Below are 20,604 nucleotides of genomic sequence, written 5' to 3' on the forward strand. Positions count from 1 at the left end.
CTAGCTGCTATCTGTCTGATTATTTAGGCTAACATGGCAAACTCAGCCTGGATTTATGAAGATTTTAACAGAGGTGGAAAGAGTATCCAATAACTTTACTTAAGTAAAAGTACAAGTGAGTAAAGAAATAATTACTCAAGTAGAAGTAAAAAGTATGCAATGAAAATAATACTCAAGTAGCGAGTTACTAGTTAGTGATGAAAAAATAAATCTAGATACATACATGCACGCGCACACCCACCCACAATACAGTGCCCTCCATAAGTATCAGAACAGTAAAGACAACATTTTTCTTTTTGCTGTGGAGACCAGATATTGGTAAGATAAATATCAGTATGTCAGAAGTTTAGAATGTCACATTTTATTAATCTTTGTTTATGTTTCAACACATACATGCTTTAACATCAAAGAACAACAGCATTAAATGCACACAAGTGAATCAAACTGATCCTACACATTTTATGCTTTTCATGTGTAAACAATCAGGACACAGCTCAGTGCCCATTAAACAAAAATAATGTGACAGATTCTGTACTTTTCTATAATGTTTATATTTGAATGTTTAGACATTTCTTGACTCCACAGCAAACAGAAGAATACTTATGAAGGGCACTTATACATTATGAGTAAAACTGCAACATACACAAACAGTACAGAAAAAAGAATACAAACACAGAATAGACAAGCATTACAAATTAACTCTAGTCTCAATGTTGATGTAGCTTATAGCTGAAATATCAGACAAGTAAACTGACAAAGAGTTTTGCATTCATTATGTATAAAGTTAGAATCTCCTAAGATGGTCTGAGGACATTGACAGTTTACACTTACATGATACAAACTGATTTTAGACAAAACTCATGTTTTCTTATGTTGTCATGTCACGTGTATTTTGTGAGAATAACTTACATCAGTACAGTATACAGCGAATCAGACGTCAATCATCGATGGATTTTCTTCAGTCTGTGCTACAATGCTTCTGGACTTCTGGAGGCTGCGCGACGAACAGGTCACGCGTATGTAATGGCGGGTACATGTGTGAAGTTTTGCTTTTAGTTAAAGATTGGTAAATTCATATCCACGTCACCCAAAACTGTTTATATTCTGCGTGTTTCTACATAGGCTACGAGTAAAACAGCATCAGACGATTCCGTGTTTTCAGCGATCTGAACAATTCATTCAAACTGATTCGCGAACCAATTCAAAACGTTTGGCCCATTTGCTTTGTAAAGAATCGATTCAAAAGACTCATTTATTTGCAACACTTTTAAGGAATCGACTCAAACGAGTCATTAATTCGCGAATGCCTCAGAAACACGAGACAGCAATTTAAAAATAAAATATAAATTTCGTAATTAATTAAAATACAGTAACGAAGGAACGCTGCACAATGTAAACGAAGTAAAAGTAAAATTTCTTCCACCTCAGAAGGGCAACTTGAGTCGAGAAGGGCAAATGGGCAGTTGCCCGGGCAACCTGAGCAACCCCCCTGTGCACGTCCCTGGTGTCTGGTAGCCACTCCTAGAGGGAGGGGTAATGTCATGGTGATCCGTGTCATGTTTTGTGTCTGTTCCATATTGTCATCACCTGGACATTGTTAATTATCACCTCATTCATTCCACCTGTGTGTCATTAGTCTTTGTGTATTTATACTGCTGTCTGTGTCACACTTGTCGCCGGAAGATTGTCAATACTACCCTGTCTGTTCCCTGTATTGGATGTTCCTGTGTTGCTGTGTTACTCCTCGTGTTTTTGTTCCAGTTTTATCATTAAATGTTATTTATTTTCGAACTCTGCATTTGCATCCTCACTTCACGTTCCGTGTCATGACATACACTCCGTGTTTAATTAGGCAAATGTTTTAATATTTAAAGAATAAAACATTCACATAATTAGACATCATTGCATTGATGGTTTTTAGATTTTTTATTATGTTTTCCAAAGGGACATCAGCTGCGAACTATTAAATGCTACAGGCTTAAGAAACTATTTAAAAAATATTAATTGGGTGTTGGAGTTGGTAAAACTATGGCAGCTATACAGCCAATCCTACTATTTCATTTGTGCATTTCATATCCGTTAAATCTTAGTATTTTAGCTGCATAAATAAATAGGGTAAAAAAAAACTAATTATGATTATTAATGTTAATTCGACTTTGCATCGAATTTTTTTGACGTTTTATAACTTTGAGGCAACTGCATGCCATATTCTTTATAAACATTCAAAATAATCTGCTCCACTTGATTACGGCTTGTATAGTCTCCTAAGGTCAACAAAATTTCCACATTAAACTAATCAAGCTAAAATCTAAAGCAATCATACTATATATTTATAAAGGCTATTATATAATATATATTTTTATATGTTATATTTGAAGTAGACAGACAGGCTCCAGAAATGCGTTCATTAAGCTTTATCCGCATTGTAACCACACTGCTTGCGCATCCAGTGTCCAAGCACAATAAACGCGTGAACTAATGAACAACAGCAGTTTTTTTTATATATTTTAAGTGTAATGCATAGCCAAGTACTTGCACGACCCACCTTATTCCCCTGTGCAAAGCACTTATTGGGAACCCCTTATATAAATTATCCTTTCAAGTGAAGGCATGGCGGTTGCAATGGAGCAGTTTATGCATGATACGTTTGGAAATAAAGTTGCGGGTTTTGCATAGGTTTGATATAAAAATTTAGAAGGTTGAATTTAGTTGTTCGCAATTTGAAATATTTTTAACAAATATTCCTAATAAATTTAACTTGAACTATTTCTAAAATGTTTCTTTAATAAAGAACAACGCTATCTCATAACGCAGCGAAACCTATTACATGAAGTGAATAATTGATTGTTGAGCAATTGATATCAACCTATTCAGCACCTCCACCATGGACAGCATCCGCTAAGGTTGAACTTAAGAAGGTTTACCTTAAGCAACATCCTAAGGTATAGTTCGGAAAACACACGTCGGAAAGGTATACCTGTAGTCAATGTGTACCTTTTGAGTCTTCTTAGCGCGCTAAGAGACAACGTTAACGGAGAACGCAGCCCAGATGTGTTGACTCCACCATTTCTCTTGAATGCATCCTGTGTTATCTGGCACTACGACATTAGAAGGAGATTCTTTAAGTCCTGCAAGGAGAGGGATTAATATATTGAATTTATTGGTACAGTACATCCCACGATGCTCAATGCGATTGAGATCTTTGATATTTTGATGCAAAGGCAACATCTTGAATTCTTTGTAATGTTCATCAAACCATTCCTAAACAATTGCAGGGTGCATTATTCTACTCAAGAAGGCCACATCCACCAAGAAACACTATTGCTATGAATAGGTCCTTCTGTTTTGGTTCTTCTCTTGATAAATCTCTTTAGAGCCAACTGTAAAAAAATATATTTTGTTTTAGATAATTGTGGAGAAAAAAATCAGAACCTGTTTACTAATTATGTTTTTCGTCACATGGATCACCAAAAATTTAATTCAATTTTGTATCTGTATATTTGCAATTTTAGTTTCTAGTGTCATAAATATAGGGGCAGTTTCCTGGACAGGGATTCGACTATTCGTAGACAAAAAAAATTGTAAGAGCTGTCCAAACTGAAAACACATCTGTACCCTTTGTTTTGCCACAAAATGCACACAAGTAATGTTTTAAGTAAGGCATGTTTGTTAAAGCTAGCTATAGCTTTATTTCCTAATTAAACTAGGCCTAGTCCTGGTTTAAAATAATCCCTGTCCAGGAAAACGCCCCAATATGATGTAATCTCTTGGCGATTATGAAAGCAAATAATTTAGAATCAAAACTTAGAAGTGTGACAGGGCGCCAATTCTCAAATATAGTTGAACCTATAATTCCCTATGGAGAAACCTATAGAGACCGTGCTGCTGTAATTAGACAAAGTGACATCACAGACCAAACTAATCAATAATGACGTCTGTTGAACACTGTTTTTATTATTGAATATTACTGACATTTCAATTAGTTGTTCAACAACACTATTCTGTGGAAACCAACATTTGATTTTTCTTTGTAAATTCTTGTAATTCATAACAAGACACCCACTTTAAAGTTGAAATAAGATTGTAATTATTTTGAATTAATTGATTTATTTATTTATTTACAGTACCATTTGTTGTGCTACTGTTCTGTAAATCATACAACATTCAAATTTTATGAATGAAACGGAAACAAAACATAGTGTATCTTCTTGTTAGTGCCTCATTGTAGCTATTTCCTTGTCCGTGTTTACTCTGACGTTTGTAAACCAGTCATCGCTTAATCATAACCACACAAACAGACAATCAGTCTCAGTTGTTCAATAGTCGTCAGGTTTCATGTTAGTAATAGGTTCATCTAATGTTTGAATAATGCACTGTTGCCTGATCCTCATCTTTATCTTAGGTAAGTTTGGTTTTTAATATATTTCAACTATTATCTGAATAAAAATAATAATAATTAATATGAAAGCAATGATAGCTTGCATGAAGATATTCATATATGTTTTCAATTATAGATTAATTAGGCCTATTTTAGGGTTTAAGTAATATTATTAATTTGATGAGTTTGATTGTTTTTACTGACATGTATTTTAGTGCACAGTACAGTAAGGCATTTTTTTCTTTTTTGTACTTGTTCACATGTGTTTCTGTTCTCTCTTTACACACCTTGCATGACTGATTTGGTCTTCTTTGCATATTATTATTTACATAGTGTATTATTTAAATGATGTTGTATATAAATTTACCTCGAAGTTCACAACAGAATACTCTAAACAAAGAATAATACAAACAAATTAAGGTGACTGTACTATTTTTGTGTATGCAGTTGCTCTTTTTTTAGTCATTAACTCATGTTCATGTCGTTCAAAAGTTGTATGACTTTCTGGGTTCTGCCAATTTCAGAATAAACTGTTTTGAATAATGCATGCAATGACGATCTGATACAGAACATACACTTTAAAAAAATAAAGGTGCTACAAAGGGTTCTTCACAGCAATGTCAAAGAAAAAAACATTTTTGGTTTTTAAAATAATAAGAATTTCTGATTATCCAAATGTAGGAGTGCAATGTCTATACGTTCGCCTATTTGTTTTCTGTACATCAGATTTTTGACCAGCAGTAGTATGCTATATAAACAATTTCACCTAAATTCATCGCTAGTAGCAAAAACGTTACTCTGATGGTAACTTTAGATAAAGTTGGCAGACTTGAGGGTGGTTCATGGCCAGCATAAGCTTTAAACTGAACTGTTATCGTGATCATCAGAAGTCTGGCTAAACAAGGCTAATAATGATTTTGTGTCTGTAAACAGCTGTTTTTGGACAGGGTTGGTCTCAAAACAATACCACCATATACAGCACCGTAGAACCACTCAACATCTCAACATCACCTGTCTTAACAACCAATGTCTCAACATTACCTGTCTTAACAACAAACATCTCAACATTACCTGTCTTAACAACCAACATCTCAACATTACCTGTCCTTACAACCAACATCTCAACATTACCTGTCTTAACAACCAACATCTCAACATTACCTGTCTTAACAACCAACGTCTCAACATTACCTGTCTTAACAACCAACATCCCAACCCCGGTGTGCGAACATGGACGAGTTGTAGATAGGTTTTGCCTCTGTACAGATGATTGGAGTGGAGCTTCCTGCAACATTCGTAAAACTATTAAAATATTTCATAATATGTAGCCATTATTATACAGTGCAAATGTATGTTAAGTAAATAAGATCTTGATGGTCTACAGAATATAAGTGAATGTTGTGTGATAGCTTTGGTACTTTGTAAATTACCTTACAGTGACAGTTTGCCCAAAATTACGCAAGACTTATTAAGTGATTACAAAATATAGACGGTTTCAGCAGCCACAACATAAACAAATGGATTTTTTGGATGGAACGCAACTTCCAGTAGACTTGCACATAGAATCAATAACAACTGAGCCCTTTTAACTCTTTCCTCGCCATTGACACGTTATCATGTCAATTAAGAGAAAACATTTGTGACCAGTCACGGAAAGTAGTGACACAAGTCGGATCTGGGCTATTTTGAGTCATTCACAGATTCTGAAAGTGCAGTTTCTAAGCTTTCCAACGATGTGTAACACATAGAAATCTGAGAAGATTTGGAGAAGTTGTGGCTATTTGAATATAGGAACTCAGAAATACTCAAACCGAGAAAATCGAGACGAAAGGGACTCTTCTTTCCAACTGGGGGAGACAATAGGGCTCATTTAGCTAAGCCATACCCCCTGTAAAGCCGTTTTGAGATACAGATGTTCTAGTATCATATGTAGTATTTTATGACAGAAGTCCAAATGACAACATGCAAAAATAAACATGACTCTTTTTACCTTTGTGGGGATCACAAGTCGAATCCAGTCTGTTTCAGATTACCCAATGACCATTTTTGTCCACAAATGCGTATAATCCGTGAAATATTGATATATAGTCTATTGTTTACATCAGATTTAGCTTTTTTACAGTCTATGATCGTAACATGTAAGGGTATATGAGATTACACTCCGGTAATTTACATTCCGTTAAACACATGAACCCGCCTTCAAAGTTTGTATTTAAAACAGGGAGGTAGTATAATAGATAATCCAAACAGCGCAGTCGAAAACGTGAAGTCCTTTAGGGATGTAATCAATCGCTCACTCGTTCCTCCTTCAGCCAATGACTTCATGGAAAATATTGATAGACAAAACATGTAGCCAATTATATAAAGAATACAACGATCTCTGTGTAACTTCTGTGTGCTGGGACTCATGCTGCGCTGCAAGAACTGACACAGAGATGTCGTCAAAGTACCGCGAGAGCGAGTCGAAATTAATCTACTCCGTAAGATTTCTTGAAGAGCTCTCGTGGTACTTTGACGTCATCCGACTGCGGCGCCGCATAAAGTCCGTGACGCGGCTGACGTACGATGCGGCTGACTGTTATTTGTTCCGCCCCAGCTTCTTTTATTTTTCTTTTGTTTTGTGGGCTCGAGCTTCGTTTTACAGTCTGGCGAGATGCACGCTTTAAGTTTGGAAAAAAAAACTTAGCAAACATGTCTGAGGAACAGTGCAGCCGCGTCACTACAGTCACGTGACTTCACGCTCGAGCCGGAAGAGAAGACAATGCTGAATAAAGTTGTAATTCTTGCTTTTTTTGGACCAAACTGTATTTTTGATGCTTCAACACATTCTTACTGACCCACTGATGTCACATGGACTACTTTGATGATGTTTTTATTAACTTTCTGGACATGGAAACCATACATAGATTTTCAATGAAGGGGAAAGCTCTCGGACTAAATCTAACGTTAAAACATCTTAAACTGTGTTCCGAAGATGAACGGAGGTCTTCCAAGTTTAGAACAACATAAGGGTAATTGAATTTTTGGGCGAACTATCCTTATTTAGTAGTCATGCTGTTCCCTTTGGGGGCGGAGGCGAAAACACAAGCTTATATAGTATGTAAATATACACACAGACAATGAAGCCCCCCGCTGCACACTAGAATCTCTGGAAAAACAAGCCAATTTCAACTGCAAAATGTACGCTTTTAAATATACAAAAACTGCTATCTCAAACATGGAGAGGCTTCTTCGTGATCTCAACTAACAGATTCTGCAATAAAACGAAAATTTTGAAGAAAAAACTTTGTTTCTCATTTTCTCGAAACTTGTGCTGCCGACTTGTGTCACTGGTTTCCGTGACGGGTCACATTTGCATGAAAAATGTGTTCCTGATAAGTTTTTTTTTGGTTATCTGTAATACAGTGATTATCGTGATTTTATAGTTCAAGTAATTACCGTGATTACCAAATAAAAAAAAACTGAAGCTAAATATTTATTCATGTTACACTAAAATTGTAAAAATGTTATTTTTTAAAATCGTTCTGAATCTGATCTCTTACAAAAATTCCTTTACAAAAATGCAATTATTTCAGCTTTTTGCTAAAAAATGAAATATTTTTGAAGAAAAATACCCAGATTTAAGAGTTTATAAGTAGTGAAAAAATTAAACGTCTGATGAAACCGTCTATACATATTTGGGAGAACTATCCCGAAGCATGGTTATGTTTCATGCTAATTTTGAAGGTTATCAACACTCACAAATGCTTTTACAGCTAATTTCTGCCCTGAGCAAGGACCCACAAATACATCAGGATTTACCTTTCCAGGAACTGTCCTAGGCCGGTTTGCCTCATCTACAGAGCTATGTGAAAGGGGAACACCAAATGGTACTCTGTCCTCTTAAACAGCTGCTTTCATGATGTACACTAATAGCTTTAAATTAATGTTCTTGAAATATCTCTTCATTCCAAGTTTATTTTTCAGCTGGGTTTCCCAAGGCATCAGCCCTCTGTAACATAACAACCCGTGTGTTTAATGCGCCAAACAATCTGAGTTGTAGTTTAACATTGGACGACATTAATACAGACGTAAGATATCAATGTTTCATACTAAACTTACATTAACTTTTTCTCACAAAAAAATTAACGGATTGTTTCTTTCAATCAAGATTTCTGGGATTTCTGTGGAACAAAAGTTGTTTTTAGCGTCCAGTGCTCAGATCCTTACATCCAGACCAGAACTTCTGACACCCCATAAAATAACAAAAGCAGTGAATTTAGCCAACATGTTGCTCTCCTCAGAAAACATATCAACGGTACTTATTTACACTTTTACACTTGCTGTCCCCACAGAGTGAGTTTTTTAATGCATCAAACTCAAGTTTTTTAACTTGCATAATTATCATTTAAGGGCTGAGGTATACTTTTAATTTGTTTAGATAGTTTCTCTGTGCGTTATTATAGTAAGAGACTTTATACCTTACTTGTATATACACTGTAAAACAATTCTGTAGAAATTACAGTATTAATGGCAGCTGGTTGCCAGTAACTTACTGTAGATTTTACATTTATGTTATTTACTGGCAACAGTTTGTTCAAAGTTAAATGAACATTAAATATTTTCAGTCTTTATCTTCTACAGTAAGTTACTGGCAACCAGCTGCATAATTACAATGTGCGGTATCTTTTTGATGTTCTTCCAGGTGGAATCATTTGCATTTTGGTATTTTGCCTAATTTAGCAAGGTCCTGATAAAACAGATAAACAAACTTCATTTGACTAATCCACATCAACAACACAACAAAACACTCAACAGCCTTTCCAGTTTTTCATTCTGCAAACATTCACTCAACCTTTGCAATAAATTCACTTAAAAATAAAAGTGATAGGATTCTTAATTCCCCAAATAACCTTTCAGATAATGTTTTTAATTTAGCCAGACAAGATACCTTTAATACCGCACACTTCCCCATCTATCCCAGCCATACTGTACTGTATATGCCAAGACAGATGTATGTACAACATTTGTTTAGGTTAATTTCCCTTAAGTCTAAACTCTGTGATGCTTTTAAAGCATTGCTCTGTTATGGTAATCCTGACCAGCCGAACAGAACAACATTGTGTCAACCAAACACTTACAGTATATAGTTAGGGCTTTACATATGTCCACATGTATGAGAACCAGAATAACAGGTTGTAACCTCGATCTCTTTGTTTGTTGTGTAGGATATTGCTGTGTCTACAGTAGCCACGGTCAGTCAGCTCCTGAGTGCCGTTCCTGAGAAATTCTCTGATGTCAACCGTGATGCTCTTTCAAAGTATATGAAAATAGTGCACTGCTAGAGTTTGGAATTGTAATCAGGCTCTTATTCCTAATGTGTGAAATACTGAAATAAATACCTCTACTCAACCGCACAACTCAGACCATAGATATAAATATGCAAATTAGTACAGCATAGACATATAAACAACAAAAACTTGATTTTCACCACATGGGGACTTAAATACTGTAAACGCATGTCTGATTTTGTATTGTGTTTTTACAGACTAACACAGACTCTGCAGAATTTCTCACTGCGCGAGGAATCAAATAACTTGGTACAGCCAAATTTGGCAGTGCAGTCCTTTAAGGGGGGACAGGAGATTCATCAAGTGCAGTTAACTTTATTTAAAGGTAAGTACTGGACCAGCTTGACCAATCACAGTAGACCGGGTGGTTTGGAAGGATGAACTTCATAGAAACGTTTGAGACATGTTGCAATAATGTAAAATATTAAAAAAGACTTTTTGTAAAAAGGCATAATGGGACCATTTTGAAAATGTATGAACTGGCCCCGTTAACTTACATAGTAAGTGCCTCACTAAAACCAGACACAATTATAAAAAGATTATGAACATTATGGCATGCTGATGTTAGCCTATATACCTTTTAGCAGTACAAGTGTGAGTTTATAATAAAAATTTTCAGCAGTTGAGCTATTAAAACAGTGGTAATGTATATTTAGGGATGAGTTAAAAAAATTTTAATTTAAAATTTAAAAAAAGTCTGCCTAACATCCCGCAATATTAAAAATTTCAGCTTAATATGACTTCAGTTTTACATAAATCATTCTGTCTGTTTGCACAGGTGCATCATTATAAATATTTACATGTTGTCTCTACGTAGATCAACCTTAATTATCTAATTATTTTTGTAGCAACAGGCAATGATACCTTTATACCTGGCAATGATACCTTTATACCTGGCAATGATACCTTTATACCTGGCAGAATAAAACTGGATTCAAATATGATGCCTTTTCCAAAAGAGAAAGTTGACCTACAAATGAATATCACATTCAGTGAAGGTAAATCTATAGTTTATTCTGTATATATCAATTTTCCATATAAAATATTATGCTGAAAGTTTTAAATTAAAGTAATCTGATAGAAAAATGATAAAAAAAGAAATTAAAATAGAAATAATGTAAAATAATACTTTTCAGTAACCATTTCCCATCCACATTAGTATCACAGTTAGAAGGAGATGTTTAAAGACAGGTTAACATTATAGAAACAAATGTTAAAAACTGCAATAAAGAATCTCTCTCTTTCTCTCTTCTCTCTTTCTCTTCAGGAATGAACAAAAGTGTTGGGTTTGTTCTCTATGATAGCGATCATTTCTTTCCGTCACAAAGCTTTAAACCTTCTCTGAATACCAAGAGAAGAGTTTTCTCTGCTAACCTGTTCGAATATGGATTTGAAGCCATGGAAGTTCAGTTTTCAGTCACACCATCGGTGAGAAATGTCTGTAGCCATATTATTCTGTCTTATTTTGTGTATTTTCTTTTTTTCTGTATTTTGTATCTTAATAAAGAGACTGAAAAATAAAAAATGGATGGTCATTCAAACATTGCATAACAACAAAGCTGGTGGTGGCCTAAGACCTTTGCACAATGTATATATACTGTAGTATGCTCATAAGTTGTCACCGGGGCTGTACCCTTTCAAAAAAGTACACAGGGTGCATATTAATACCTCAAAGGCACTTATTGGTACCTCATGAGTTATGAATTAACACATTGTTAACCTTTCAGAATGATCCCACGATGTCCCTCCATGACTTTGCATGCGTGTTTTGGAGTTACAGCGAAAACCACTGGAGTACAAAAGGCTGCACAAAAGAGAGATTTTCGGGTCACGCACAGTGCACCTGTACACCTGATCGACCTGAAAATTATTCAAATAATTTAAATTTACATAACTTTAATAAAAACTTTGCAGTCCTGATGGTAAGATACATTTATGGTCAAATTATTTATTAGAGTAAATAAATGAAGAGTTTGGTTCCAAAACGCAATAAATACATTTTGACTAATTTGGGTAAAAACGTGTTTTCTATACCAAGAAAGTGACAAGATGAAAACCACTATTTTCTGTTACAAACTTTCACATAGCATCTTTAGGTTATAAAAACATAAAAATTTTAATCTATAATTTGATTTTCAAAGATTTATTTAAAAAACTGATTATTTTTCCACAAAATGCTATACATCTATTGAATCAATATATAAATGTGCATTCATCTTTGCCATGTTATATTCATTTAGTTGACTAGTGATATACACTGATTAAAAATAAACATTAATGGCATTAATCAAAACACTTACTTTGTCATATTAAGTACACTGTCATTGCTGCTGTCATCCTTGGGTCGTCGTCGCTGAACTTTTTTGACAGCGATCAGCTGTAAAATGTTTTGGTCCTGCTCGATTTTCGTTGACTTTGAGTAAAATAATGGAAAGTTTTTCATTAGAGGTCAATGTGTAAGCATGAGAGAAGCTTGATGCTGTCCTGTGAGAACAAGCAACAGCCGGCATTTTTCCTTCGTCCAAGTGACTTTCACGTAAATTATTAGATTTGAATGGCTTATGTTTCTTCTCCGCCACAGAAAACCACCACAGGTTTATCAATGCCATCTAAATTACTATTTTGTTTTTGTTTGTTTGTTGATCACGAAGTACAAAGTAGATGAATAAAAAGGATTCTGTGTGTATTCAAAGCGCCACCATTATTGTTTACAATGCATGGAATCGTGCGCTGTGATTGGTTAAGCGGATTTATTGCATTCTGCAGAGAAGGAGGACTGGCGTTTGTTGGGGTTTGGAAAATAAGGAAAAAAGATGACAGAATAACACGCCGGATATCGTATTTTGCGTAAATATTTTTTAATTTTTAATACTGACCGGATATAATACTGATTTTGGCTGTAACATTTTTTTAAAATGGCGTTTATCACGTTTTGGAACCAAACTCTTCATATATTCCTATGATTATATGTCTTACTTTAGATAAAATGTTTAAAAATGTTTTCCTTTTGCAGTCTTTCAAAATAAACTATGAGTATTCAGAAGATTTAAACAGGATCAGCATTGCCGGCTGTTCTCTTTCTATATTGGGTCTTGCTGTCACAGCAGTTTACCAAATTGCAACCAGGTAAAAACAATTAAGATTTAAACAGCTACTGGCAGTCAGGGTGATGTCATACTTATCTGTCTCCTGATGCAGTTTTTTCCAGTTGACCTGTAGTTTTTATATATTCATAAACTCTTTATTATAGGAAGTCAAGGGGATGCAGCCCGACTCTGCTTTTGGTGAACATCTGCTTGAGCATGATGATTTTCTACCTTCTCTTCATCTTTGGCATTAACAACCCTGTCGAACATGCAAAAGAGGATAATGTTTCCGAAAAAAATCTCGTTCTTGTGTCAGATTATCATCAATACTCTGATGAGGGTCCTTGTACGGCATTTACAGCCTTGATTCATTACTTCTTGTTGGCCACATTCACTTGGAATACTCTGTATGGAATGAATGTGTTCCTCCTCTTCAAAACAACCACTGGAACACCTCCATGGTTTCCCAAGGTGTCCATAGGAGTCGGCTGGGGTAGGAAACTCAGAAAGTCTTATTGTTTAACCTACACTTTTAGTAAAAATTGTCTGTCAACTGTAACTGGGACCCTTCAAAAAGTTCCTATGATGTACAATTTGTTACAGATTTGTATACATTCGTACCACTGAGATACTATTATGAACCATCTATACAGTAGGTACAACTGTGCACTTTTTAAAAGGGTACAGCCCAGTGCTTTAAGTGGCCCAAAAGAGGTGCCGGTTCTCTATTTTTTTATTTATTTTTTTGCTGACTCGACTCCTCCCCTAAGGTACCAACAACTATATTGAAGGGGTTTTATATAGAGCAGTCAACAGACGACCTTGTTAAAAATAATAAATCCTTTTATAAGTTTGTAGATTTACTTGAGCTAGAAATAGCTACTGAACATAAATAAAATGTGCAAAAGGTATGCAAGTAAAATTTTCAACATGATTAAATTCTCAAATAGTTGTTAAGATAGAAAGAGCTTGAAATAAAAACTTTAAAATGTCACTAAGACCATATGGGTTCAAGAATAACAAAATACTGGCCATTTGAAACTTGAAAAACATCACTTTATTTTGTCCCATTGTTTTCAATTTTGCGGGTGGTAAAACTCCTGTGTGCATCGTTCAAATTCATTGAAATTTCGTTCACTTGTAGTTTAGCAATTATACTTAATGTATATTACAATTAAAATAATGTTTTTACTCTGCACATCGCCTGAAGAAATCAGAAGTTGTGTCGAGGGGAACCAAACTGACAGCCGCGACAGCGGAGATTGTCACGTGGGTATTGGAAAAAGCTTGCGTCTGACCTGCAGCGATATCATTCTGGCTTGGTGGGATGTCAGGCAGCGAGTCCTCTAATTCTGACCTTGTTCTTTTACTACTCAGAGTCTAAAACCAGGAGGGCATATTAAAGGAATAGTCTACTCTTTTGCCATATTAAACTATGTTATTACCTAAACCTAGATGAATTAATACATACCTATCTTTTTTCAATGCTTGCACTGTACAGCGCGTTGTGAATGTGTTAGCATTTAGCCTAGCCCCATTCATTACTATGGTACCAAAAAAAAGTTTTATTTTGTGGCACCATACCTACTCGTATAACTCCTCATGTAACAGTCTTTAAATAGGGAAAACACGAAAGTGTTTGGTGGCTTCCCTGTTTGGTACCATAGGAATGAATGGGTCTAGGCTAAATGCTAACACATTCACGACACGCTGTACAGTGCACACATTAAAAAAAGATAGATATGTATTAATTTGTCTAAGTTGAGGTAATAACATAGTTTAATATGGCAAAAGGGTAGACTATTCCTTTAAGTGTTCATTTGCATTTTCATTTTAACCGAGCAGCTATGGTTGCGCATTTCACACAAAAACACATAGCTCTCCAGACCATGTTGAGTTGACACTGACAGCAGCAAAAGCGACGCATGCGCTTTGAACTTGTAAAACTCAAGGGTGTATGGGTAATGTAGTCTCTGCTCTCGGTGGGACGAATTAGGAAGCGTGCATTGTTAAGGGCGCTCTGAAAACCGTCAGCGCAGCCAAAGGATTAAATTAAACATCTGATTTAAACAGATGTGCAAATGAGCGGAAAGCTAAAAGCACCTTCTGGGCGCACAGAGAGGTGGTGGTACGCTCAAGAGCTATATTTGAAAGGGGTGGTACTGAGTACCGGCGCGTACCGGCCCACTTAAAGCACTGGTACAGCCCCAATGCTAGGGTTCATATTTTGACTATTTGTTTTTTGATAGTGTAAATGTCCAAGGTTAGCTAGTGTACCTGTAGAGTTGTGAGGACAGTCTTGGCTAAAAAGTGTCAGTATAAAGTATAATGACATTGCTGAGTGCCTATAAGGCTACATAGACACCAAACGCAGGGCATCGCGTTACTTGCTCTAGATTACTTGCGGTATTTAACTTCTTATCATGCGAATTTTTTGCTCGAGTTGAATATTTTCAACTTGGGCAAAGACGCGTTTGAGGCGAAAAGCGTGTGTTTTCACAGCAAATGCGCCGCCCATATCGTGTCATTCGCATCGCCCCACGTGGGGACCCGTCTGATCGCATCTGTGCATTGACTGGTGTAAACCCACAGTAAACCCTTTTCTGTCTTAGGGTTTCCTGCCATCATTGTTGGTATATCACTGGGTTCCACTTACACTGTTGAAGATCCTTTAAGTTATCGACAAGAAGAGTTGTAAGTACCAAATTTTGGGGATTTCATTGATTAAATGAGAAATAATGTTTGATTATGGATGCCACAGTATTTGATCACTAAATGCTTACAGTACTGATTTTATGAGTTCACTTGTCATACAGTTGCTGGTTGGCTTCCTCGGACCCCAAACAGAATTTCGATATGAGGAAGCCAATGTTCTGGGGATTTCTGCTTCCCTTGGTGATCATGCTGATCTTCAACATGGCAATATTTCTGCATTTCTCTCAGAACACCTGCAAGACCGTCCCTAATTTAGTCCGGTACCTTTTATTTTAGACACATACTCTTTGAAGTAATACATTAATGATAAATTCGATTGTACAACCTTGTTTGTCCTGATAACACTTTTGTTGTCTAGTTTGCAGCAAACTCCTTTAAAGAAGAAGTTTCTGAGTAGTTTTTCTATGGCTGTGATGCTTGGTCTATCGTGGTTCACTGGTTACATTTTGCTTTTCACCCAAGACCCAATTCTTCAACTTATCCTGAGCATAGTTTTTTGCGTCTGCAACACAACACAGGTGTGATAATGAAGTGTTTCAAAACCATTTCCCTTTTGTATCTCCACAGCCCCATTTATCAACACTAAACTGAAAATATGTTGCATTCAACTCATATTATATCGATTATTATTAAAGTAATTAAAGCGGGCAATGTTACAATTATTCGAATTTACACTAAATACATGGGAACCAAATCACTGTAAAATCCTTGTTGCCCTGTTAGTCAAGCCATGCTAAGATATCTACAAACAGGAAGTAACCAATGAAGCGGTACAAAGTCAATACTCATGAGAGGGCTCCCTCTGCTGGTGTGGAATTACATCAAGAAAGTTGAAATAATTGTAAATTTAAGGGCAACAAGGAATATTTACAGTGTAGTAATGCATATCACTCATATTTTTTTAACACACTTTTCCTTTTAGCAATTTACATTTGCACTCAGCTTTTACTTTTTTCATGATCACAAAGGCTTGCAATTGTAAAATAAACTTCATGGCTTGTAAATTTAATCTCCAATGATTCGATATTAATTTAGTTTCTTTTTTATTTCCAAAGGGCATACAAATATTTATTTTATTCACTCTGAGATCTGTAATAAACTCAAATCCAGCCATTCTCAATGCCGTGAATGCACCCAACATTGGCATTCACAGGAAAGTGTTCTTCCTATGGAAAGTTAAGGCAGAAGAAAATGTTGAAATCTACAGACCCACTGATCCTGACTCCGCTGAGATGCCCCAGGTCATTGCTGGTAATATCTGGATACATATGTAATGTATCATGCTAATATATCAAGTATGCTAACACACACTGTAAAAGTGGATCTCTATTCTGTTTGTACATCAAGTTAGATAAAATTGTTGAGACTACAAATCTTTTTAATACTGAACAGATTTTACAGATGTAGTGTTGATTTTATACAGTATTGCTGCTTTGTGACCATGACAAACAAATAAAAATGTGTGTCACATTTCATTATAGAGCTGAAGTAGATCATTGGAGGCTGTGCTGATCACATCACATCAGTATAAAGGCACAACATGAAGTCAATCTCTGTGAAAGACCTCCTTAAATGGATGCTGAGAAAGGGGGATACCAACTTGAATTATGGTGGATGCATGTTTGATGGGTGTCATTTTTTTTAAGAAATTCCGTTAGATTTATTTAGTATGCAACTCAGTTTTATATAAAAGGCATTTTAGATCCGTATCAATTTCTTAAAATGTGATGTTTTAATTGCATTTAATTCAGAAACTGATCATAGGCAACAATTTTCACAGTTTAAGTTGAATAAACGATTTAATAGCACAATGTAAGTAATTTTTAGATTACAGACGATTATTTTCACAGTTATTATCAGTAACATACATCTTCTGAAAAATTGTGCAGTAATACCATGTAGTCCATATATTTCATATTTTCTGTTTTTCTTTTTATCTCTCCTTTCAATACTAATACAGTTTGCATTTTAAAGCTGCTTTTCAATAATGAAAAATTGTGAAAAGTGCTATAGAAACAAAAAATACATTTATATGATATTGATTTGTATTCTGAAGCTTGGCTACTGACTTTTCTCTTAATAAAATAATATTGAATATAAAACTCTACACTAAACTTAAAATTTTAATCAACTTGATATTAAAATTGTGGAGGAGTTGCTATAAATTACAAACAATAAAGTTGAAATCACTTAATTCAACTTTATTTTTATCATTTATCATTTTTATTAATATTCAGTGTATATTGCAAAGTTGCCAACAAAAGGTCTGCGTAATATAACCAGCCCAATAGCCAATCAAAACTAGCCCAATAATAGCCAACTGTCCTTACACCAAATTCAAGACTCAAAATGCCACTACCATACCTAAAATAAAATACATATTTTAATTTCACTTTTATGCAAAACACACATTTTTAATGTTATAAATAATATCATCATGCTTTAAAATCAACACAAAATTCTTCCACCTTCAACCTGCTGACAAAACACAACAGTTTAAAAGTGGCCCAATTCTGTGTGAAAACCGTGGACTTGGCAACACTATATTGTTTAAGGAATTACTTTTAAAGGCTTCTGCAAATAACTCAGCCTAATGCTGTTTTGCATGTTGGAAAATTAAGTAGTATTTTTGTTATTTTTAACAAACTTTCAATCAAAATTTTAATATCGTTTAATATCGTTTTAAACTATATTCCGAAGTATCCCAAATTGTAATAACTGAATAAATGTAAAATAAAATGACATGTTAAATAATTAAGACTTTTGTCATATTTTGTAAATTTTAAAAATGGGTAATAAATGGCCGCATAAGCATTGTGTCCAACTGTTCATAATTCATTGAACTGAGATCTTGCCCATTTACTTTTGCAATGTTGATGGTAATGACTGCTATGATGGAAATCTTTTTAATTACTGACTGTAAGAATAAATGTACTGGTTATTAAAATTAGCTTAATGGAAAGACAATGGCTTTTGAACTACTGCTTCTGAATCCAGTCAGAGATTCTTTAGATCCACCAGGAGGAGCCATTTACAAAAGAATACACATATGATACGTCTAGAACAGAGATGGGCAACTTCGGTCCTGAAGGGCCGGTGTCCTGCAAAGTTTAGCTCCAACAATAATTAAACACACCTGAAGCAGCCAATTAAGGTCCTACTAGGCATACTACAAACTTTTAGGAAGGTGTCGTGAGGCAAGTTGGAGCTAAACTTTGCAGGACACCGGCCCTTCAGGACCGAAGTTGCCATCCCTGCTTTAGAAGATAGGCCTTCACTGATTGGCCACAACAACTAAAACCACCAGGTACGTCCTCCTTGTGCTGCCAAAACAGCTCTGATGTGTCGACTCCAAAATTTCTCTTGAATGCGTCCTGTGTTATCTGGCACTACGACATTAGAAGGAGATCCTTTAAGTCCTGCAAGTTGCAAGGTGAGGGATTAATATATTGAATTTATTTGTACAGTACATCCCACAGATGCTCAATGCGATTAAGATCTTTGATATTTTGATGCAAAGGCAACATCTTGACCTCTTTGTAATCAAACCATTCCTAAACAATTGCAGGGTGCATTATCCTACTCAAGAGCCACATCCACCAAGAAACACTATTGCTGTTAATAGGTAATCCTTCGGTTTTGGTTCTTCTCTTGAAAAATCTCTTTAGAACCAACTGTAAAAAATATATATTTTGTTTTAGATAATTGTGGATTCAGAGCCTGTTTACTTATGTTTTTTGTTACATGAATCACTAAATATTTAATTAAATTTTTTATCTGTATATTTGCAATTTTAGTTTCTAGTGTCATAAATATAGGGGCGGTTTCCTGGACAGGGATTAGACTATTCGTAGACAAAAAAAAAATTGTAAGAGCTGTCCAAACTGAAAACAACTTCCACTGACATATCTTAAAACACACCTGTACCATTTGTTTTGCCTCAAGTAATGTTTTAAGTAAGGCATGTTTGTTAAAACTAGCTATATTTCCTAATTAATGCCTTAATGCCTGAGTTGTACTTTTAATTTGTTTTGATAGTTTCTCATTATAGTAAGACACTTTATACCTTACTTTAAACAATTCTGTAGAAATTACAGTATTAAAGGCGCTCTAAGCAAATTGACGCGTTTTAGACCATAAAACATTTTTTTGTTACATACCGGAAAGATCTCCTCACTATCTGCTTGCTGCCTGTCCGCTGATCAAACTGTAAAAAAACGCGATCTCTGTAGACAGCCCAGGCTTCACAAACGGCAATATCAACATAGTGGCCAAACCTAGCACCACAAAACAAAACAAAGTATTCCAGCCAATAAACGACAAAAAGGATTTGTGGGGGGGTGGGGGTTGGGCGAGTTCATGAAAGCACGGAAGGGAGGGGGAGGAGTTAGCTACGCTCCGTCTGTTTGAAAACAGTTCAAACGTCAACAAAAACTAACGTCTCGGAGATTCGCTTAGAACGCCTTTAAATGGTAAATGGACTGCATTTATATAGCGCTTTAAACAGACCTATGGCCATCCAAAGCGCTTTACAATTAGTCTTACATTCACTCACACATTCATACACCAACTAGCTGCCAGTAACTTACTGTAGATTTTACATTTATGTTATTTACTGGCAACAGTTTGTTCAAAGTTAAATAAACATGAAATATTTTCAGTTTTTATCTTCTGCAGTAAGTTACTGGCAACCAGCTGCTTAATTACAGTGTATGGTATCTCTTTGATGTTCTTCCCGGTGGAAATCATTTGCATTTGGTATTTTGCCTAATTTGGCACAGTTCCGAAAAAACTGATAAACAAACTTCATTTGACTAATCCACATCAACAACACAACACTCAACAGCCTTTCCAGTTTTTCATTTTGCAAACATTCACTCAACCTTTGCCAAAAATTCACTTAAAGGACAAGTTCGGTATTTTACAAACGGTCAGTCAGCTCCTGAGTGCCAGTCCTGAAAAATTCTCTGATGTCGACCATGATGCTCTTTCAAAGTATATGAAAATAGGATTCTGTAAGTACTCAAAGCGCTGCCAGCTGCAGCGTTAGGGTAAGAGTTGGGTTTGGGTAAGGATGTCATTTTATGTAAATCTT

General features: G+C 35.4%; 1 protein-coding gene and 1 long non-coding RNA gene across 2 annotated transcripts; both read left to right on the forward strand.

Moving 5' to 3' along the window:
- Window positions 1-8,385: 8,385 nt before the first annotated feature.
- On the forward strand, window positions 8,386-9,663 carry LOC135741274 (uncharacterized). The gene is made up of 3 exons (XR_010529407.1): window positions 8,386-8,448; window positions 8,529-8,675; window positions 9,586-9,663. It is a non-coding gene; the product is annotated as an uncharacterized lncRNA (long non-coding RNA).
- A 3,063-nt stretch (window positions 9,664-12,726) lies between these two features.
- Window positions 12,727-18,209, forward strand: LOC135741234 (adhesion G-protein coupled receptor G7-like). Its single transcript, XM_065259891.1, has 7 exons — window positions 12,727-12,834; window positions 12,959-13,287; window positions 15,407-15,488; window positions 15,611-15,769; window positions 15,868-16,027; window positions 16,565-16,760; window positions 16,991-18,209. Exons 2-7 carry the CDS (start codon window positions 13,011-13,013, stop codon window positions 16,999-17,001), a joined length of 885 nt encoding a protein of 294 aa, XP_065115963.1. The 5' UTR covers window positions 12,727-12,834; window positions 12,959-13,010; the 3' UTR covers window positions 17,002-18,209.
- Window positions 18,210-20,604: the final 2,395 nt, after the last annotated feature.

This window comes from Paramisgurnus dabryanus, chromosome 24 (assembly GCF_030506205.2).
Source record: "Paramisgurnus dabryanus chromosome 24, PD_genome_1.1, whole genome shotgun sequence".
NCBI lineage: Eukaryota > Metazoa > Chordata > Actinopteri > Cypriniformes > Cobitidae > Paramisgurnus > Paramisgurnus dabryanus.

Excerpts from the sequence above, each read along its gene's own strand:
- LOC135741234 (XM_065259891.1), top strand. The coding sequence starts at position 13,011 with ATGATGATTTTCTACCTTCTCTTCATCTTTGGCATTAACAACCCTGTC. Across the intron at positions 15,489-15,610 it reads AGTTATCGACAAGAAGAGTT|TTGCTGGTTGGCTTCCTCGG; the intron begins GTAAGTACCAAA and ends CTTGTCATACAG. Across the intron at positions 15,770-15,867 it reads ACCGTCCCTAATTTAGTCCG|TTTGCAGCAAACTCCTTTAA; the intron begins GTACCTTTTATT and ends TTTGTTGTCTAG.